Here is a 23759-nt window from a genome sequence, read left to right as displayed (position 1 = left end):
AACCCCGACAATTCCAAACAAAATACTGAACGGTCCGAAAATCAAAAAAACATCAGGAATATTCTTGAAAATTCCATAACAGTTTCGAAGAGTCTGAAATTCTCCAAAACAACGGTTCAAAAAATTCCGAAATTGCCAAAAAGTTCACACCAGCGCGTAAAACGAAACGATAAGAATCACCCGAAACAACTCCGTAAAAGTTCAGAAAAGTTAGAAGATCAAAAAATTCCCGAATACCTGAACACGAAGATCCACGCACAATCCTCAAAAGAACCTGCGACAAATCTTGGAAAAACTTCAAAAATCTGCCAGCATTTTATCTTATCGTCAATATCTAGAAAATAACAGCAAAAATAATTAGATGTTTTTTTCCAAAAGGTATACATATACATACATATAAAAGTAATTTTTGCCTGAAAAATTATAGTTAGGTATTTATTGCTCAAAAAATAAAAGGCGTAATTTTAGTTTATGTAGAAACCATATTTTACTATGATAGAAAACTTTACGTCCTTTTAATTATGTAGATCATGCATAAAATTAAATTTTATTCGCTGTCTCCAAATTGGGCGAGCGTCAAAAATTGCTAACTTAATTTTAATTTTTTGTGAAATTCTATATACAAACATACATATGTATCTATTGGTAGGAACTTATTTAGTGTTTTTTTTTCAAATTTGGATAAAAATGCTTTTAAATAAAGAAATTGACCAAAAATATATAAAACTTTAAAATATTGAGATTTGTTAAAACATTTTTTATATTTTATTTACTTGAAAATCGGAAAATTGTTTGCAAATTTTTTATAGGTACGAAATTATAAAATATTTTTTTTCAAAATTTGTATTAAAATGGAAAAAACAGAAATCCCTTTTCCTAGTTTTTTAGGCTTTTAAACAATTTTTTTCCAGTTTAAAATCACAAAATTAATATTTTTTTTTGTCGTATAGGTAAACAGTTTTAAGTGAATTTTTGGCGGTGATTAAAAATCTTGTTTATGTTCAGCAAACACATTTTTTAAGTTTTAAATGCTTGAGGAAATTAATAAGCGATTTTCACCGAGTTCTCTAAATCTTCGTGAATATTCTAACTTTTTATTGCGAATATATATATTTTTTTGATTTTGAATAAAAAATTTTAACCGTCCATTCCATTTCTTTATACATATGTATGTATAAGTACTTGTATACATACATATTGTTGTGTATACATACAAACATTTTCAACGACATCCTTTATTTTTCTATTTTCAGCATAAAATCAACAATTTCATTTTTCCTTCTGTGATCTCCACCACTGCTGGGTCAATCGATGCCAGTACAACTCTGTGCACAGATCATTCTATTTTCTCACTAACGACGGCGTTCTTATACCAAGAGAGAAGGGAGAGCAGAGAGCTACAGCAGCGACTACCCGCACATCCCCTAAATCCACTTCCTTAGAAAATCCCGAACACAGTAGCTCCCCCCCCCCCTTCGCTCAGTAGCAAAATCCTGCGCCTAACGCACGCACAATGACAAACGACGTCGTACGATGGAATTCAGCAGCGAAAGCACAAATCGGTAGCGAGAGCGCGACTAGCAAAAGCAAAAACCAAAACAACTACAGCGATTATCCAACACGAAATTTTGCTGCGAATAACAACAGCTCTCGATGGTCGGCAAATGCGGCGACTACAAGTGGGTGGGCGTTTAGGCAACCGGCTAGGCAGCTTCAACTTCATCAACTGCAAAAGCAACAACATTGTGATACTAATGCAAGTTTTCTTAATGCAACAACAACAACAACAACGCCAACAACAAGTAGTTATTTAGTGAACACTCGTCATAGCGTAAGCCAACAACAAACACATGCGATCAAACATAAATCGAAAAAAACATCAGCGTCTAGTGCATATAGTAGACATTTCCAACAACAACAACAAGAAAACCAACAGCAATTACGACCACAAAAGCAACAACATAATCACCATTATTACCATCGCCGTCTGCCTCGCCGCCAGCAGCTAGCAGCAGCAGTAGCGTCGCGGACATCTGTTGCTTTGCATTTAAATAGGATTTTGTTGAATTGTGCGGAATTGAGTGTTGTGTTAGTGTTTTTGTTGTGTACGTTGAATGTCGGTTTCGTGACTTTGCCGAGCGCCAGCGCTGCCATTGCCACCGCCGCCGCCGCAGCCACCTCGCATGGGAACCAAACAGCTGCAGGGAATGCGATTGGCGTTGGTGTTGGTGGTGGCGATGATTTGACGCTGGCGGCGGGGTGGCCCTTTGAATTGGACTACGACGAGGAGGGCGAAAGTGGGAGTGCTGGAAATTATACGCACACATGGGCGGTGCATATACCCAACGGCGAAGAAAGTGGTGTGGCCGATCAAGTGGCGCGAGATCATGGTTTCGTCAATTTGGGCAAGGTGAGTGAGCAATTTTTTTAAATTGTATTTTGTAATTTTAAGACTATCTGGAAGATATGTGTTGGGCCATAATCAATAATAAATAATAAAATAATAATAATAAATAATAATCAATAAAAATAAAATGTCTTAGGAACACGTCCACTGAGAAGGCTGGTCCAGCCATCGGACTACGTTTCAATTCGTTATCAATTCAATTTCTCAAAAGTATTTAAATATGATAAACATCAGTGACTTATTCAAGCATGTCATGGTGCTTTGAGCAAAGTCAAGCATTCATCAATAGTCAAAACTAATTACATTATCGATTTAAAAGTTAAAATTTTTGGACATTATTGTGTATTATACCCCTTCAAGCACAACATCAAGCTTAAAGTACTATCAAGAATGCCAGCAGTTTCTACAGGCATTCAATATGTTCTCCCTTGTATGTGAAGCTAGGATTTGTGATAAGTAGATAGATAGAAAAAGGCCTGTATTACAAACTGGGAATGATGTTGAAACATACCATCAATCAAGCATGCCTTATATTTAAGAAAATTACTCGAAGTTTGTTTCTTCAGTTTGTGCTAATTTATCTATAGTTGTTATTCGTGCTAGTCATCAAGCTTTAAATTCAAGCATACCGTCAATCACGTCAGAAAGTGTGGCTCGAGTTTCATTTTAAAGGCGTTCTCTAGCTAAGGGGCGCTGCAAAGTTTTAAATCTTTCACTTGTAGTTTCAATCATATTATCAATCATGTTATTTTCGCTAAAAACGTAATAGGAGGACGCTTGACGAGCTGAACATAATTTCTTCAATCATATTATCGACCATATTAGTTTCGAAGTTATTAAAATAGTTTAAATTGAGCCCCGTAAATTTAAAGTAAATTTTTTTAAGAAAATTTAATATTCAAAATTTTTAAATCCTGAGACAGTTTATAAAGAATTTCTAGCTGTTAAACAAGTCCCCAAAGCGTATACTTTTACCAATTGTCAACTATAAAATTATTCTGGCTTAATCCATCACCTATATATGTACATACTTACATATGTACTAACATTATCTCTTGTATGTATGTCAGTGAGAAAATCAAAAATAACAGCAGGCACTCCATTTATGTAGTTTTAAACTTTCATCTAAAAATGTAGGTATTCGTGCCATAATTCAAAGCTTAAACCATGGCAATTAGCAGCACAAATTCAGGCCACACAACCAATCAAGCAGCTGACTGATGGCCAAAAATTCGTTTAAAATTACCTAGAAGTTAATGCTTTTATTATCCTTCAAAAGCATTTAGATTATACTGGACCCCCACACACTGCAATTGTTGACGAAAATGAGGTGTGGTGGTGGTGGGGAACTTCGCACATACACACACACAATATCCTTGTTTTGGCATGCGAGTTTCTATCTTTTCTATATCGACGCTATAAATGTGCAATTCTTTCCATGATTTCACCTCACTGCGTGCTGGCGCCTCACTCACTCGGCCATGTGGAAATTATGCAAATTCTATCAGAAATTTATATTTTCTATTATATCAAGTATAAGCCATGTAAGCCGCCGCTCGTCGCTTGCATAAATTACGCAAGCATTGTGGCTGTCTGACTGCCTGCCTGCAATGACTGCCTGACTGCCTGCCTGCCAACCAACCAGCGAGCCAAGTTTGAGGCAATTTCCACTTTACACTACTTTCGCTGCATCACTATCGCTTTAAGCTCGTTTCTGCTGCTACTTTTTAGCTCCTCTATTTTTGTACTTTCTTTCTTGGCATAAGTTTTCTTTTTGTTTTCTGCTGTTGGACAAATTTCCATGCAATAAACTTTGCCGTCTAACAAGATTATGTTGGCTCGATGACTATGCACGCATACTTACTTACTTACTTACTTACTTACTTAGAAAGAATATTAAACTCCAACATCAAGCGATGAGTGTACAAAGTAGCAGGAACGCTGAGCTGAGCATTTAAGTTGTAAGTTTGATTTCTATACATACTAGCTATGCATACAAACGGTACGTACATACATGCAAGCTGGCTTCTGTGTAATACCCCAAAACTGCCCCGAAAGCAAAGTCTTGTAGAAGTTTTATTTTTTATTTTATTTTATTTTTTCACGAAAAGTATAAGTAACAAAAATTTGCTAAGTTAGTCAAATTTGCGTATGCTCATCCCGTACTCAACTCAACTCAACTCAATTTCACTAAGTTGGCACGCTGCTGCTTGCACTCTATGGTTTTAACTGTCGAAAATCTGCTTGTAAACCGCACACACTAACACACTCTCGCACAAAAATGTTCGCACATGCCCAATTTGCTTGAATGCGCAATCAGCACATAAAGGACAGGTGTGTGATTTTTGCCAAGTGAACAATGGTGGAGGAGTACAGCGTTGCATAAAGGTGAGCGAAGGTAGAAACTTAGAGCTGGATTGTTGCGTAAAATTCGTGCAGAATTGCTAAAATTAGTTGCAATCACCGGTAATGTGTTGCGTTAAAAGGCTATAAGAAGTTGAATGTACTAAGAAATTACGAGTTTTTGATGTGCAATATATATGTATTTATATTGGACGAACGTGTTGGCTTCAAATTTAATATATCAGTGGCAGTACTTCTGATGGTAATTTTTTGACATCTGAAACCTTAGAAATCAGTGCATATATGTACATTTGTATCTGTTTTGGCGAACACTACTGTTGAAAGTAAGTGTTAAATGGATCGCAAATTTACCTGCTGAGGTGGTCGGCATAGGTAAGTGATCGTCTTTTAATGCCCAAATCAGCCTGTATTGAACGGATTGCTTTACTCTCCGACTGTTGTCGACACCTCGTTTTGTCACATTAATGCTCAGACGATCAAGTTCTTCTTTGATAGCGCTGTACCATAAAATACGCAATGGCGAACCATTATTTTGTTGGAAAACTCCTACATACATATGTAGCTCTTCAACTACGTGCTTAAGTTATTAGTATTTCTGCAAATGATACAGGTGACTCAGCCCACGTGTAAGAGTATTTCGTTGATAATTTACGTAGAATTACTTAAAACCCAGCCCTGAGCTCAATAAACGAAATCCCAGCGTGTTCATCCTTAATATGTATAAATGTCTGATAATCTTGTCTCAGTGTAAGGCGTGACCAGTTCGATAGCACTGGTTTACAGAAAAAATGCACACTGGATGCCACTATACAATTCTTGTGTAGAATCCTTCGTTGATTCCCAAAAATCGAGTTAATTTTTTCTATGGATAAGTGTTGAAGATATTCGTCTTTATAAAAGTGGTTCCACTTAATGACGTAGTATATCTTTCAACACAAAATTCTCCAGAAACACAATATTTTTGGTTACTTTTTGTTTCTACATAGATTCATTAAAGAAAAATACTGACAAAAATACACAAACATGGTTGAAATTTTGAAATTCCTGCCGATTTGATCGGGTATTTGCCGAAATTTGGTGCAAATCGTAACCCAGTTATGTGAATACCCAAATATTTTTCTTTATCCCAATCACGAAAAATAATTTGTTGAAATGTTTCAATAGAAGATTGCTGTATTGTACCAATCTTTTGACTACGAAAAAATGGTCCAAATTTTTTTATTCTGTACGAATAGCCCAATATAAAAATGCACATGTCTGAACAATCGAGTGACATTGACTTAAAAATGTATACAATTAAAAAACAAATCAACAAATTTTCGTAAAAATTTCGAATTTTCAATTAGATTCTGAGTATGCACTTTTGTAGCCCATTGAATTCTAGTAGAATAAAGTGCAAGTTTCAAATAGTTAAAAATTACGATTGATTTTTTAGAATTTTAAAAAAATCTCGAAACTTGTACGAAAGTTTGTTGCATTTTTTTAATATTGCACAAAGTTGAAAACTTCAATTTACACGGGTTTTGTTAAAGAATGAACTAGATTTTTATGAAAAATAACCAAAATTAAAAAACAACAAAAATAATACTTAAAACTTGGCAAAAAGAGGTTCGGCTATATATAGAGTTCGAAACTTTCGGGATAACAGCACAGGGCAACGATAAGTACCGGAATTTGACACTTCGTATACTTACATATGTCAATTCTGTACTAGTTACGATAAATCGATTTGTGTACTGTGGTCAGCGTATGTGATGGCGTCACTTCTACTACTTTCTTTTAGTCCAGATAATAGCACAAAAAATATCATTTGAAAATCCTATGCTCCTATCCTAAATCTGTTGCGGCTAATGCTTGACTTCAGTACTTATGGGTTAGTTATCTACACGGAAGCTTTCCGCTCTGGCAGTATTTCCTCAAAAAAAAAAAAAAACTACTAGCTTCTGACAAGATCGAGAAAAAAAATAAAATCGGAAGTTTTTGTTTGTTGTGCAAACTGGGTAAAGAAATATTGCAATGCAGTAAAGTCCAAAATAGCTTACACCTCAAGTGCCTACCAAATTGAGTGAAACTTTTGCCCATGACTTGGGATTGCAGCCTACTCCATACTTGACCAACACACACACACACACACACGCCCTCTTAAAATGGCACTGCTCGACAGTGGTTTGCGGCAATTCAGTAAACGCAGAGTTGCACACAAATTTTAAATGACATTAGAAGACATCAGCATTCATTGCCTATAAACCACGGCACCCCGGTTTCGGTAGTGAAAGCGCGCTGCTGTTACAGGGGAAAGTTTAAATCGAGTGCAAGACGAACGATGAAAGCTTCGATGCCAAGTCGTAAACCTTGCAGCGGTTAGGTTAGAAAGTACATTGCACTGCAGCCAGCAGAATTACAACGTGTGGCAGATGAAGTAAAAACAAAGTTTCATTTTGCAGGCTCTTTCATTGTCACAGGACATACCCGCACACAGACACACAGACAGCACACTTGTAAAAGGCAATGAATTTGAAGTTTTGCAAAAATAACGCCTCTTTTGCACTGCTTCCTTTGCCAGACACACTAACGAATATTGTCGTAAAAACTTTTGCCGACTCAACATTGTCACATTCGCCTTCCATGCCACCAGGCTTGTTGTTGCCGCCGGCGCAGGTGACACTTGTGCGCTGCCCATTACTTGAACTTTTGTACCTCACTTTGCATGCGCTTACCCACGAACTGCTCTATCACTTACAAGACTTTCGATTGAAAGACTTAGTAGGCTGGCAAAAGTGACAGAACAAATAAATTTTAGAAAATCTTTTTCCACCTGTCTTGGGACAAGCGCCAAACCGCCCGCTTGAGAGATGGTAAATGGCCAAAAGGAGGCTAGCAGACAATAAAGGACGCGGGACTGCAATGATATCGAGGCCAAATGTTGGTGCACAGTTCATTTACGCTTCATTGAAAGTTTGCCCAGTAGCGACGGGTCGGATAAGCGGAAAGAGCGAAGAGACTTCTGGTGTGAAATGACATCAAAAAGTTGTGGGGACATTCAAACAAAAAAAAAAGAATAAAAAAATGCCTTAAAAAGTTGGCAGCCATTTTATTTATTTTCAAATTTTCACCTTTTTTTCCTTCCTTTCCCTCTCTCTCTCCCTCTCTCTCTCTCTCTCTCTCTCTATCGTTTGTTCATCTCATTTGTCTACTTTTATTACTGCAATTTTCTGTCAGATAAATAAAATTAGTTCACCTTTTTTAATTGGGCTTTCCTGCAAATTCAAATTAACGGTTTTTGTGCGCACCGAAAAAGGAATTTAAGAAGTGTATGGGGCAAGTGTTTTGGTGTGTGTGTGTGTGTATGCGTGTGCGCGCATGCAAGGTGCAGTTAAAACGAAACTAAACCCAGGCCAATTGAGTGTGAAAAGTGTGATGAGTGCATGGACGAGGCTAATGAGCGGGTCATGACAGCTCGTTTAATAGTCTCTTTAAACTAAACTAAAGTTTCTGATTGCTACGACGACAGAGCGTAGTTAAGCTTGTTGGCAAATTTTGCCGTAATTAAAGTAAATGTCCAACTGCTGAATTTGGCGGAGACGACTGGCAAGGTAAAAATAATTTGAAATTACGACTTGAATTGAAATGTAGAACGTTTTGTCAGTCCGAAGTGACAAATTAAAAGTTAACTTTTTGTAATGAATTCATTTGGTTTAAAAGGATGGGGAAGTTTTATGCAAAAGGTCTAAATTTTTTATATACGATAAACTTTTTTAAGGCAGAATAAATTAAGTCATTGTTATGGCTTTTCGAAAGTGAAGAGAAAACTTATTTTCAGTTTCATTAAACAAGAAAAAATGTGTCAATCATGGAGAGTCATGCATGAAATTATTATCAAGTAATTTCCATTAAAAAAGTGTGCGTTTGCTTGTCAAGCAGAGTTTTGAAAAGGCCTGCATTATAATTTAAACATAAAATACAGCCGAAAATTCTTCCAGTCGGAACACATTAACATGTTTTAATATAGAAAATTTCAGTTTTATATTCTTGATTGTCAAGCATAGTTTTTAAACGCACTAACAGCCATATCAAATCAAGCCCGAATAAATTAAAATTGTTTGTCTTAAAGTCTGGTTTCACCTTGAAAAATTATGTACTATACATCAAATATGGCTAGTCAAGCATTAAATGATTGCCAGAAAACTGAACTGTTCTGAGCCAAAATTACCATTGATAATGTTTTTTTACTGATTGCCTTACAAGCAAACAAAAAAGTTCCCCTTACACCCCTGATTCTAAAGTTGGTTTGCAAGGCAATTTCAAAAAAAAAAAACTTTATTGGCCCTACTTGGCTTAGAGTTCGCCTTTTCGCATTTTTCGGTGACACTTGCATTCGCCCTTAAAAAAAAAAATTTACCAAAAATACTACTGGAATAATCGAAATACAGCGTTAGAAAATTTTTACTAATTTTTGGTGAGCTTTAGTCTACTGGCATTAGAGTAGTACGTAGGGATGATAAGAACTGAAACCCCAAGACAAAAACATTGATTTTTTTTCCCAAATTGCCTTGAAAAAATATTTTAGACTCAAGGATGTACGGGGAATTTTTTTTTTCTGCTACGGTATAATGTATGTATATACATATATATGAAGTATCCAGCATGGCGAGTGAAGCGTGAGTTAAAACATGACTAAATGTCGCCTTAATTGCTTGCTTGCCAATCACATCAACAAGCATGAAATATTTTCAAAATATATGTACAAATCCAACAAACAAATAATTTCACTAGGATTACTATTATGAACCATTGATTAATTGCTTGTCAATCATAGCTGTTCCTTGTCAAGCAGGAACACTACTTTGACGCTTAAAATTTTTCGAGCTCCAGACCATTAACTAAGGCTTTCATTAATTTTAAATAGTGAAAATTTGTGTTCAATCATCGTCAAGCATAGAAAAGCACGGCAACACTCCGGTATATAAAATTAGTTCATAGTAATTTTGTATTGCCCTTAAGTATGATAACATTTTTATTCATTGAAATCTCAATTTTACGCAACATTCTTCGCATTCGAAATGCTTTCCGAAAAGTTTGAGGCTAATTTCATTTGAATTTGAATTAGTTTAGCTACATACAAATATTCATCAATTTCAACTGAACTCTTAATACAATCAGCTAATACAGATATAGCGCAGAAGTTTGTCGCCAAAAAATAAAATTGAAATCAAAATACGTATTTCACTTTCCAACTCCACTATCACTTACTCGAATGCATCCCACTAAAAAAAGTTCAAAGTGCCACCGCCTCAAATTTTGTGTTGAGGAAAATTAATTTCAATGCAAGTGCGTGCATAATACCGTTAAAATCCAATAAAAAACTTTATCAATGCAATCGCTGCTGACTGATATAAAATACTGTTTGATGAAGAAAAGCCAGAGGGATGTGGGGATGAACAGAAAAGTGAAAAGTTCCTTATCCACTTATTTAGTCGGTTTGGAGTCGAAGGAATAATATTTTCCCACAATTTTGTATTAAAATGTAGCGTATGGAAAAATTTAAAATATTTGTTTGTGCATAAGTATGTACATATGTATATAAATTTCTGTGAATTTGTAATGAAAATTCTAACAAGATGAATTTTTTTTGATGTCGTTACTGCATTTATTTAGTTCAATTTATCTTCTTGCCAGGCAGGTGAAGTAAACTGTCTCCTCTGCAGATCTTTCACATGAAAATGGTTGTTCTCTGGTTTCCATCGATAGGCGCCAAATATTTATTGATTTATGGACCACTTTTGTGGAATTTAGAAACACTTTTTTATTGGTTGGACGTTATTCACAGTAATCATTCTTGGTTTCGCACGGAGCTAGATTGGAGCAGTCATAGTGTCCTTCAACTTAGCTCCTTTCTGTGTCCAAATCGTTAATACCCCATGAAATTATTTTTACGTGAAAGAATGTTTGGCAAAGACATTTGTGAAATAGATAATATCTGCAAGTGAAGCATTAAAAGAAATTTAATTTTAATTTTATTACCTAAAAGTAAGATTTTAAATGTATGCTCCGAAATTCTGTGAACCGAAGCAGTTAATGGTATTTCTTAATTCATTTCCTTGCCATATTTTGCGTCTAACTTTTGCCTAGTCCTCATACGCCCTCCACCGCTAGAAGTAAGTGAATGCATTGCCACTTCGAGTGATCTAATTAAAAGTTTAAAAGTGCGAATTTGAGGGTCAATTTTTATTCGGATTCAACAAAGTGTGCTGTACGTAAAAGTACGTGACAAGTAACAAAACTTATATACATAACTAAAAAATTACATATATATATATATACATATGTACATATTTACGACACACATACATGCATATATACTTGTATATATAATCAATTTGCGCTGAAAGTTTTTACCCACTCTCTTTCGCTGTGAATCGAATTAGAATTCCTTGCCAGCTATCCCAGCTTTAGTTAATAGAACATAGATTGTAAAAATGCAATGTTTTCAATCAGAGTAAAAAATCCGAATTACGTAGATTTTATGAGCAAAGTTGAGCTACGTTGCAGCAAATTGATGAGATGCGCATACAACTGTGCACAAAAGTCAAAAGTGCAATGGGAAAAGTTTTCCGTATTAAAAGATCACGGAATTCAGTTGGGTGGTTAAGTGGGTTTTTAGCAGCAAAATTATAGAAACTAATTAAAATAAAGCACTAACTTGAAAAAAATGGAAAACTTTCACTTACCAAGAGGGTGGAAAAAATTTGATGACAAATTTAGTTAATTAATTTGACAAATGCTTATTTGTGGAAGTTTATTTCTTTGTAAATTTTTATCACAAAAATTGCTTACATTTTTTCTGTATCTTTTGACAATTTCTATTTATTGTGGCTAAAAAAATGAAATCTCCAAATAAAAATTAGGTAGTGGCCCTAAAAATTAAAAATCCTTAAATATAGATCACGTTTAATTTATACAAATTTAATAAAAAAAAAAACTATTTTTTAAGGTAACAATTTCGGTCGCTGTTTCATGTACTTCCTATTATCTTCACACTTTTCCATATTTTGAAACTTTTCAAGATTTTCTTAGAATTTTCGAGGCTCATCTTGTTTTATCTTTCGAAATTTTTTCGAGACTTACTGGAAGGATGTTTAAATTAAATGCAAAAATTACAGTTTATTTTCTGCTTATGTCGCCAAAAAATTTAAATGATAAATAATGGGTTTTTTTGCTCGAAATAATGAAACTTTTTTGCTTTCCAACTCTGACTTGTTATTTAAAAACTATCAGCTAAATATTCTTTTTATTTATCTACTATTTTTTTTCTTGAATGTTGATATTTTTTATAAAATTTATTCTTGCTATTCACTGGAAGACTAAGTGAGTTATATTGTATGTACAGTGGCGGGAGAATAAATAGGAACACGACTTTTTAACAAATTTTGGAAATATGAAAATTCAACAAAATTTAAAACTTTTTAATTGTAACTTTTAGAAAATATTTTAATATGCAGTTTTGTAGTAGCCCATTAAATTCAAATATAACAAAGTGCAAGTTTTACGTTGCTAAAAATACCATTGATTTTTCATAATTTTTTTTTTGCTGCCGGTGTCACGCTTTTTCTTCTATAAAAAGTATGTTCGGCAATTATTTTTTTTATATGGAAAATTTAATGTGCTACATACCAACATATTTGCTAAAAAACGTATTCAAATGTCGCGTCCCTAATTATTTTCCCACCACCGTATACTAGTACATATTCTCCTTTCTTTGTTATTCACTTGCCGCCTTGGCCGCCTTTTATACTTAATGATCAAAAACTTGTAAGCTAAAGTGCAACAACTTGTTTTCAAAGCAAGCAGCTGACGACTTCAACAAAACAAATGCAATCAATTTGAGGCAACAAGCGAATGTTGCCTCCTCACTAAATTATCCACCACCTTATTCCGCGCAACAATATTTCGACCCAACAAATGCTTGAAATTATCTCCACGCTTGCAACTCACACTCACACTCGCATGCGTACCCTTACCAATGCGCTTCCGTCGCTGGCTGGCTGGCATTTGCCACAAACGACTTGGCTGGCTTCTTGTTGTAGTCATCTGCGTTTATGCTATTCATACACTCCAGGCTTTGTTGCTCTCCAAATAAACTCCACAAAGATAAATAATGCGCACCCTATCTTCCCTCTCTCTCTTCCGCCTCCTCGCTTACCCACCAACTCTTTTGCGATTCTAAACCAAACTACTCTAACCCTAACCTACTTGTACTATTTTAATACTTTGTATGGAAATATGTATTTCGAGCGGCTTCAAAGCGCAGCATATTTTGTTGCGAAATGATTCCTTAAGCAAGTGTCCTTTCTTGTCTATGGAAGCTCCCTTTCTCTCATGTCGTTTTGGCATTCAGCGAATAGTGACTTTGTTTATATCCTGCAAGTTATTTGCATAATAGATTAAACAAAAGTAAAACTGTAGTAAAGCAGCAGTAGAATGAGGATAGCAAGCCATTAGTGCGACAAAAACAATACAAACATTACAACTCAACCTCAACTTAACTAGTCTAAAATTATGCATCTACGAACCTTCTAAATTCTCACATCAAAGCATTTCTTCGCGCTTACGCCGCGTCTGCCATGGCTGCAATACATAGCTATACACAAAAAAAAACAACGACAACTACGTGAAGAAAGTTGTTGTTGCTTAACAAACGCGAATGTATTGCAAAATGGTTTCCGCCTTTCACTTGCAGACTTTCACAACCTGTAACCAATCAAGCAGCTGTATGTCCTGTTGCCTCTTCGGTAGGCCAATACAATACAAAGCAATGCTGTACAGTTACAAAGTTCGCTAATGACTTTGATTTGTAGTTGGCGAAATTCCAGACGCTGACTGGCGAGAACAATATGTTTTCAATGCAAGTCGGGGTTGTCACAAAAGGATTTAGCCGAGGATGGTTCAATACCATTCAGTAGTTTTATATAATCAAATGCGTTATTGGTATCCTTGAACTAATGTTAAGAGGAAAGGGGGGGGGGGGTGTTCTACAAATGTAGAGAAAGCAGCTGGTCTTCTTTTCAAAAATGAGATGTCAAATTAAAGCGCTTGGTCTGTGGATGTGCAAAGTGGTTTTAGTTTTCGAAGAGAGCTTCCACCTGTTAAAAACTTAAATTCAAATTATTGAATAATCAATGCCATCAAATCCACACCGTTCGTTCGATTTTCCAAAACAGGGCGTCAAACTAAAAGCCTTGGTCTGGAGGTGTGCAATAATGTTTTACTTTTTTGAAAAGAAAGGGCCACCTTTTAAAAAATTTTATTCAAATTATTAAAAAAACTAAATCAATTATTTTAAACTGGGTATCAAACGAAATGGTTTTGAAAAGCATTGTTTCTTAGCCGAACTATAGGAGGGTTGCCACCAGTTAAAAAAAAATCATATTAGGTAAGATAAATATGTATCATCATATGGGTGAAACACGAAAGGGTGTTCAGAAAGTAGTAGTTTGAAAATATTTTGAAGAAGGTGGCAACCCTGTTGAAATTTCAAATTTAATTTACTTATTTACAAGTTATTCGGAATATCATAATATGGATGACAAACGAAGGAGTCTTAACGACTTACAGCCGTTGTTCTCTTCATACCCGACTCTTCGTATCATATACGAGTTTTAAACTACAACAAATCGTTCTGATCACCTGCCTTGTTGCCACGTCCATTAATAGATCTAAGTTCTCCTAAATAAAACTTAATAAAATAGTAGCAATTGACGTTATTTCCGTTGATTTTGATATCTGTCACCTATTTGTGAGGCTCCTTATTTCGAGTTACTCGTAGAAGATGCGAAAGGTAGAAGTCAGCTTATTACAAACGAAAAACGTTTCTTATTATTACAAAAGAACATTTCCACAAAATACTATTTCACTTTATTATATTACGCCCATAACCTTACTTTTATTCTGTTCCTAATCCTTTACACTACTGCCCCACTTTTTCATTACGACATTCCCAATCGCTTGGTTCATGACATTCACTCAAAGACGCTGGGCAAAGTTTACGCACACAACAACTACGAAGTTTTCATATTTGATATCTTCCCTTTCCTCCGCCCAGCAGCTTCAACTTGTTACCTAAGTATTTCCAACATCAGCCTAACCACCTTCCACTGCCTTTGTCGTCATTGAGAGTTCTACTCATCAACTTGAAATGTTTAAGTCGCTGCTAGCTGCTAGCTGCTTGCCGCGACTTCCGGTTCACGTTTTCCTTATTAAATTCCATCAAGTTTAAAGTACTTGTAACTGATTGTTGTTGTTCTATCTTTGCCGTGTATCTTCTTTCTTGTTGCTTCTGTTCCTTAGGATTTCTTTTCCTTATGGCTGCACCTCAGAGCTCAGAACTTCGTTTTCCATTTTGCTAAAAGTAGAAGTATTTGCATAACAAAAGTAATCTACATCTGTATTGGAGTGTACACGGAAAAGTGCAGTACTAAGCAGTTTCTGGCATTGCTTTTTTAGAGGTGCATATCTATGTATGTATGTATGTATGTACCAGCATGCATTTATGCAGCATAGCGCATTATCCTTGCTGTAGCTGTCATCATCATTTCTGACGGCCTCATTCAATCTTTCGTTTCAGCGTTTCTTTTTCTATCGCATTTTACTTTTTAAATCAGATGACAAAGTGATTTCAGGATTTGTTGTTATTAGTGCTTTTAAGTGCAGCTGAGTTTGATGCAAATGAGACAAAGGAGCATACATACAAAACTATGTGCATATCTATGAACTTTTGAAAAACTGACTTGTGAGCTACTTAACAGTGCATTTTATGTTGTTAAAGCACAATTTTGCCGAGGTTGGTTCGTAAGTATAAACATTGTATCACTTCACCTGAGATCTCAGGTGATTTACTAGCGCAAATTCTTTGATCCTCCGCTTTATTACATAAGTTCATAAAACGGACAAATCGATTGATTCTTTTCATTTAGTTTTGTGCGATGAAACACCTGAGAAGTTGAGGAATTCACCAAATACATTAAATAAAATAAAAAGCATATCGAACCTAAAACAATCGAAAGCGAAACAAACACTTCGAAAGATGAAAATAAACACTCACCACTGATCACTCTCAGCTATTTTTTCACAGAATGCTGAACAAAAAAAAGTAAACAAAAATCCGCTAATAACTTTTTCCTTGCATTTTTTCACGCATAAACGTATTATAAAATTTGCGGCACAGTTTCTTTCGTCTGTCTGAAGTTTTTATGTTTAGATGTACTATATATCGATGGTCCTTTACCATAACGGCGCAACTCAAAATTTAATTTTTTTCAGTTATATAGCAGATAAGGTGTATAAATAACCATATTTTTCTGTGACAAATCGATATAGGGGAGCAGTTTTGCCATTTGTCACAAAATCGAGGTAGGCAATCCTTACTAATGAACAGTGGCACATGTCTCACATTTATCGCGAATAATGGCATAAGTCAAAAACTGTCGATAAGTTAGTGATGATTTTATGTGAAATACCGACATTTTTCGTTTTGTACCGCTGTTCAGTAGTGCCAGTTGAGTTATTTTCGTTTTGTACTTAGCAGTTATTAAATATTTTGTATTTTTTTAGTCGAACTCTTACTAAATCTTTAGAAAATAGTCATAATTTAAAGGCCTACACATTTTCCCTACAGAATGACTGCAAATAATCCGGATTGCTAAACTATGAAATCCAAATTCTTCAATTGGCTGTACTGAAAAATATTAAATTTTGAGTTGTGTGGTTATTGCAGAGGACATTTCAAGTAGCTTTTTGGTTAAAGAGTAAAACGTTTAACCCCGCACTAACGGCTTGGGCTTGGCATGGTTGGCACCTTAAAATATTCAGCCACATTGCTGTTTCTTTTTCCCAATCGTTCCTCAATGGAATCTTGATGGTGTAAGTTTTTTCCGAATCTTAAATTCTTCACCAGACTAAAACACCAAAATCTTGAATTGTGATTTATTATTTGCGTGGTAAAGACCCATTTTTTTATCAGCGACAGAGGGCAGTGGTGGCCTTCCTGGATATCCTTCTTCTGGAGTTTCCTATGATGGAGAAACCAAATATAACCAGAACAAAATATAATTTCAAGAAAGTTCCTACAAAATAACCAAAGGGGGGAGAAAGTACTGATAGCTGTTTGATTGAGAACAAAATGAAAACAAAAGGTTTAGGAACGTTTCCGTAAAGAAAAAAAAGCGAACAAAACTCTTGGTAACGTTCTCAAGAAGAACAGGGAAATGAGAAAGAAAATATCGAGAACGAGTTAAAGGAGGATCACATAAGAACAAGTCTATGAAACGTTCTGCTAGATAACAAGACGAGAACAAACGTTTTCCGAACTTAATGTTAAGAATGAGAGGAGCGTCTGCGTTAAGTCTTTCGTTGTCTTTGTTTGCACATTTATCAGTCAGAAACTTCCTGAGACTTTAGTTCCCAAATTGTTCTTCGAGACAAAGTTCTTTAGACTTTGCGTCACTAGACACGAATAATGGCGCGAGCTCAAAAGTTGACCGCGAAAAAAGGCGCATAAAAAAACTTCAGCGAAGAAAGACTTTTAACATAGTTGACGGCGAAGAAGGACGCATAAACTTTTTTTCGCGGTCAACTATGTTTGCGGGTGTAACAGTATGTAAATTCACCAGCCGTCCTTCTTCGCCGAAGTTTTTTAGCGCCTTTTTTCGTAAAATTTTTTTATGCACCTTTTTTCGCCGTCGAAACACTAGCGCGCCTTTATTCGTGTCCAGTGATGTTTTATTCTCGTTTTTTTCTTAGCCAAAAATTCCGGAGACGTTTGTTCCCATTTTGTTCTCTTAGAAGGGCTGCCGATAGTATCGTTTGCATTTTGTTCTCTTTGGGAACTTCCACAGGGTTTTATTCTTATATAATTCCCATTGAGAACGTTCTCGATAGTTTCGATCTCATTTCGGTTTTGGTTTTGAAGCGTTCTTGGTAAGAAAACTTCGAGAACGACATTTAGCTCTCGGTCCCTGCTTTTAATAAACCCTTTCTTTTGGACGGGGTATTAGATCTTCGCATAGACCTGACATTTGAAGGCAGACGGGAAAGTGTTTATCAAAAAAAAAAAGAAAGTCAAATTTACAAAAAAAAAAAAACATAGACTATCTGTCAGCGCAGATCTCGAATTAAATTACTTTTTATTATTACGTGTTTAAGTTTGGTGTATTTTTTTAAACTGAACCAAAATAAGCTTCAAAAGCTAAAAATGGTCCAAGAAGGTATTTTGTTTCTTATTTTGGCAACTAAGTTGGATTTGAACTTTTCTGCTACAGCTTTTCTAAATAAGTCTGGGCCCTATAGTTTATGATAGATGCTAATACATTGGTCTGTAAAATATTTCTGCCATTGTCTAGATTGATTTATGGAGAGCTATAAGCCCACAAGTCACATTTGATTCCTTCTATACTCCGAAATTGCATGCCAACCCTATTCATCACTACACCATCCAGGTCAATGGTGAGGCAAATGCAGGCGTGTAAAAAAAAGTAAATCAAAAATTGGGGTATTTATTTTTAGACGCAAGCAACACAAAAACATAGACCTACTTACACACTTACGAGTACATACGCATACGCAATAAAGCGAACTAAGCGAACTAAGCGAACCAAAAGCGCAACAGGTACAAGTGTACTATTCCACATCCACATTGTTTATTTTTTTCTGCATTTCCATGTATTTTTATTGTATTCCTTTATGTTTTCTTTGCTCTTTTTTTTCTGACTTCTCTTTGTGTTGCTGCTTTGATGTTTTTATTTTGCCTTTGCATCGCACATAAGCCCACTGTAATCGCATTGTGTGCCTATAAAAAATTTTCTGTTGGTTGAAATTGTGTTGCTTCTCGATCGTGCGTCAGGTGAAAAGGGTGCAAGGTGCTCTGAGGATGACACACGTTGGGTCAGCCAAATGAAAATAGATGAGAACATTTAAAAATTAAAAGTGAGAGAGGTGTGGCCAGCACACGATAAATGAGGGCAAGTGGCAAAATCCTCCATACATAGGCGTGTGTCAGACAGACTGCTGGGCACTCGAATTCGTAGTGCTTGTGCTTGCCTAGTTGAAATTTAATGTGCCACATACAGGTGTTGCAAGCAAACAAAAACTGCATAGCTTTTAATAAAAGCACTTACATACATAACTATGTAGATGCACACATACACACACATATGTACTTACATACCTTTTGTGTTTATATTTTGTTCGTTGCCCGAAATAAACAAATACCGTTATCCGGCTGCTGGGCATTTCGGCTCAAATTTAAATGGTCTCAATGGGCGCCCGGCATCCATTAGGCGACTATTAATTTAACTGCAGCTAAAGTGTTTGCTGTTGGTGTGGCAAGTGCGGCTTTTATTGTTTGCTTTTAACGCACTTAATTGGGACAATTTAATGGATTTTCGATAAATGAGCGGAAAGTGATTGAATGATTTTTATTTTCGGTTGCTTTTAATTTACCTCAATTTAATTGCAGTTGTTCACTTGTTGTTAGATCAATCAGCGGCAAGTGTAAAATAGAGCGGAAGAGTGCCTGAAAATAAAAGTAATAAAATTGTATTGCCTCAAATATTTAATGAAATCAATGGACTCTGCAACGCTGGATATTGTTTTAATAATAAAGCTAGATTTGGTTAGGTGGCGGACCTTCAGGCTGCTGGGGAAAACGTTGCGGCTAATGTCCAATGACTCGTAATTCATAATAAGGATGCACACCCTTCACACCATTTACTATCCCAGATGAAGCCGTGAATGTTCGATATTTTCCCCTCCGATATCCCTCCCAAGCTATTGAAAAAGCTTGAGACGCCCTGTCTGGAGAGCTGGGCATTGACATAAGAAGTGGTGAATCGATTCCTCTACATCGTCATGCCGACAACTTTTTCAGTGGGAGCTGGAGCATTGGTGCTATAGCTCAGTGCCCTGTGATAAAACCGATAAGAGCTCTTACTGCAGATTTGTTTAGTGTCAATAGTACGACTCTTACTGCTGTGGTGTATTCTTCAACCCCTTTTAGCAGAAACGAAATCGCTGGCAATAGGGAGTTATGCACTTCGCTAGTTTGTATCTCCGAGCCATGTCTAGCCGTCTCATCGGCTACTTCGTTCCCTTCTACATATATTGTTGATGTCCAGGAACCCAACAGAGAGAGGTTCTGACGTGACTCAGTGAGACCACCGTTGCACGACATTTCCGAACTGCTTTCGACTTTACTATCTTTTAGTCTAGCGTTTTCAGTACTACCTGGCTGTCAACAAAACTTTATTTATCGGAAAGAAAGTATTCATCATCATCGAAACATTTGGAGCAATAGAGGTAAGAAACGATACCAAGTTATACCGTATGGGTTTCTATTGGAAACTGCTCAGTCATCACTTCCACGAAGACCATGAGTTCTCAATGAGTAAACGGTCTGAAGGATTTTGCATCTTTGCACGTTTGAAGTTTTCGCCGGGCCAACGCCAAACGGACCACAAGCTCATCTGGACACCGAACTGCCTATATCTACCCTGCGAGGAGAGACTACCCCAGATGTGCCCTGCCTACTGAATTTCTACAATGTCACTGCGCCTTGGAACCCAAATCAGCCCAGTTCGCAGGTAATCTCAGAAAACTGGGGAACATACGGCTTCCCCTGACTAGTTTCGATCGCATGGCAAGCTCTAGAATCGTTTTGATCGCGTCTAAGCTATCGTCTGTTTCATTTACAACTGCTACTTATATTCGAAATATGCAACTGAACCATTGATCTTTGATATTACAGCAGCTGCCAATCTTCCACTCACCATCTCGAAAGTAATGAAATCGAAGCCTTATTCTATTCTTCTTTTCTATTGGCGCTACAACCGCCTGAGCGATTTTGGCCGAGTTCAACAGAGCACGCCAATCGTTTTTCTTCAGTGCCAACTGACGTAAATTAGAAATGCCAAGTGCAGCCAAGTCCTTCTCCATCTGCTTTTTCAAAGCAAGGGGTATTACCCGAGGCTTTTCTTTGATTTTCATTCGGAGGAGTTTTAATGTGACGTGACCCACACTTGGCGCTCGCGTTTTCACCCAAAGGGGTGTTGGTTCGCTGCACAGGGGATATCGTTTTTGGGTCATCGTTCGTCTTTTCTAAGGTATGGGGATAAATCTGGCAACTGAAACAACGAAAACTATGACGAAGATTAAATGGGAAACATGAGCTACATATACATCTATCTTTAAAGTCGTCTGCCAGTACCAAGCACAGCGCCTTCCAAATACAATTTTTTGATATAAGCTTCCAAAAGTATGAACAGCCCCACCTGAGTAAAATCTTATAAAATTAGGGGCTCCAAAAATATTTTGCGTGCTGTTGACTTCCCTTTGACATTAAAGCATACTATTTAAACGTGCTGAAACCATTTACATCGGATTGAATTTTTTTCTAACTAAATACATCCTTTCCTTGTACATCCCTTAAACTGATTTACGTAAATTCGATTGGCATTTTTCTTGTTTCAACAAGCAATGACCAGCAGAGACTGCAGCAGCATATCTCCACTCGAACTGTGATTAATTGTATCGTCCAACGCTTGCTTTCCATCTTCGCTGCAAGCTGACATTGAACAGCTTCGGATAAGTCAGCCATTTGTTCTCCTTTCGCTCAGATATAAACTCTACATGACGGCCAATCGTTGAGGGATATCAATGTGACATCGCGTTGGCAGCATTCCATCGCAGCCGGTACGCACTTGAAATGATTTCGTTGGGGTTTTTTTTTTTGTTTCTCTTTCACTTATCCATTGACTTCGTTCGTGACAAAGTGGAAAAATGGATTTGTAGTGCGATAGCGAAATGGTAGGAAGAACGGTGGGGGAGCTAGTAATAAATCCAATGGACTTTCGTGCAGGATATGGCGGCATAGCTTTCGCATTTTTATTTGATTTTTGATTCACGAATGTGGAGCACAAAAAACTTAAAGGAAATGCGTGATTTAAACTATATTACTGAAATTACTGAGTTTTGTCTACCTGCAAAAAAATCTGCATCGTTTTTTCGTGTAGAAAATAGCGGCATTTTACAGATATGTATAAGAAGTAACTGCAAGCTCCCGAAAAATCCCAATTATTTCTCGAAAGGTCCGGGAAAATGCTGAAAGATCTTGAAAATTACACTTAAAAAATCTTCAAAAAATCTAGAAATGTCCCGAAAATGTCGAAACATCCTAACTGGAACCAAAAAAAAACGCGAGAAAAACTCATAAAATCTAGAAAAAAAATCCGAAAAATAAAAAAAACGAAGAATGCCGAAAATTCCCGAAAAGTCTTGCACGATACCGACATTTCTCGAGAAAATCAGGTCAAGTCTCGAAAAAATGCAAAAAGTAAGAAACGAAGAATTCCGAAAAGTCTCAAAAAAAAACTATGAACGACACTGAAACATCCAGCGAAAATCATTCACATAATTATCAAACAGAAAAAAAATTTAGGACTCTACTGGCATATGTTAGTTTACTACTGGCGTCTTCAAAAAGTTGGTAGGAAAATTTGTTGTTTTTTCTTTCAAAAACTTCAAAATAAATTTAGGAGTTTGAGAAACTTTTCTTTAATAAAACATTTTCTTTTCAAAATTTTTTATAAGAAAGCTCCGCCAAACGAAATCAAACGGTAAGGTGGGTTTTTAAAGTCAAGAAAGTCAAACAATATCAGTTTAAATTTATACTTTATAAATTATTTAATTTAAATGCTCTCCTTCTCGGAAAGGCTGGAATCACTATTGCATTTGGAGCTGCTTGAAAGCATTGAGAAACTCGTATACTTTTCTTCAAAAGAGCTTTCGATAAAAAGTTAATTTTCCATTGATTTTGTAAAATAATTCGCTTCCAATTAAAAAGACTTAAATGCTTTCCTTTTCATCAACAACAAAGAATGAAGAAACTAATAGATGTGAAATCCAAAGGAATATGCCACCGAGAACCGTAACACAATAGAACATCATTTAATTTGCCATTTAATTTTTGATTGAAAAAAAGAAGAATAACAGAAAAAATCACAAAAGTCAGAATATGCTGTCAAAGTGGAAAGTGAAAGCTAGCATAAAAATTCCCTTGCAACACTTGAACGAAATTTTTCTCTTATGAATCAAACGCACGCGACATATAAATGGTGTCCATGTATACGAGTAGATGTCGCCAAAAGCGCTGTGGGCGGCACTTCCTAGTCGGTCAGTTACGGAACCACTGATTCAGTGCAGGGACTCAAACAACTTAAACTGGCTCACTGACTTGGCTGGCTGCAGTACTGAAGCGAATAAAATGCATTAAAATAGTGACAAAAAATAATGGTCAAAAAAGCAATGAGAACTTCGAAGAAAGTTCATCAAAATTCCAAAAAAATAAAAAGAAACAAAAATGTAGACAGCAAAAATCTACGCGCGTTGCACACAAAAATCCGTAATCCACACAACACAGCACTCCTACGCCCCGGATGCCCGTTGACAAGTCGGTCGCGTGGTTGTGGACGGACAGCAGCAACGGAAATAAAAGAAGAAGAAGAAACAAAATAAATGAAAGGAAACTTTTACGTCCTCAATGAACAATAAAAATCCCATTTCATTGTGTTGTGGGTGGGTGTTATGGCACCACCTATCGCTTCGTTCGTTACAGGCGCCGTGAAATTGCTGAGTGACAGCATTTCTAGCAGCTCATCATCATCGTCATCACCACAATCTCGAAAGCTGCATCAAACCCGTTGAGTTGCCATTGAGTGTCTGTCCGTTGAGTGGCGTTCCTGTTGGCATGACGATAAAGTTGTGGCTTTTAGGGAATATTCGAGCTAAATTCGATGGGGAAAATACTAAATAAAATAAAGAAATTAGTGTGTGGGTAAAGAAGAGATTAAAAAAAAAGAAGTATGTATGTAGTAGGGGAAGATCATGACTTGAATCGTTCATCTACGAGAAAAAACTACGCCACATAATTGAAAGCTTTTAA

General features: G+C 36.2%; 1 protein-coding gene across 2 annotated transcripts in view; it reads left to right on the top strand.

The window, feature by feature from the left end:
• Nucleotides 1–23759, top strand: part of LOC118737667 (furin-like protease 1, isoforms 1/1-X/2) — a 280884-nt gene that overhangs the window by 69008 nt on the left and 188117 nt on the right. For both annotated transcript variants that reach the window (XM_036468349.1, XM_036468357.1), the window contains exon 2: nt 1254–2410. In XM_036468349.1, the coding sequence (XP_036324242.1) occupies nt 1514–2410 (897 nt within the window). In that variant the 5' untranslated portion in view covers nt 1254–1513. The remainder of the gene's footprint in view (nt 1–1253; nt 2411–23759) is intronic.

The sequence above is a fragment of the Rhagoletis pomonella genome, unplaced genomic scaffold, assembly GCF_013731165.1.
Source record: "Rhagoletis pomonella isolate Grant_MI unplaced genomic scaffold, Rhpom_1.0 Rhpom_scaffold_00001, whole genome shotgun sequence".
Classification (NCBI taxonomy): domain Eukaryota; kingdom Metazoa; phylum Arthropoda; class Insecta; order Diptera; family Tephritidae; genus Rhagoletis; species Rhagoletis pomonella.
This window is presented reverse-complemented; position numbering and strand designations above follow the sequence as displayed.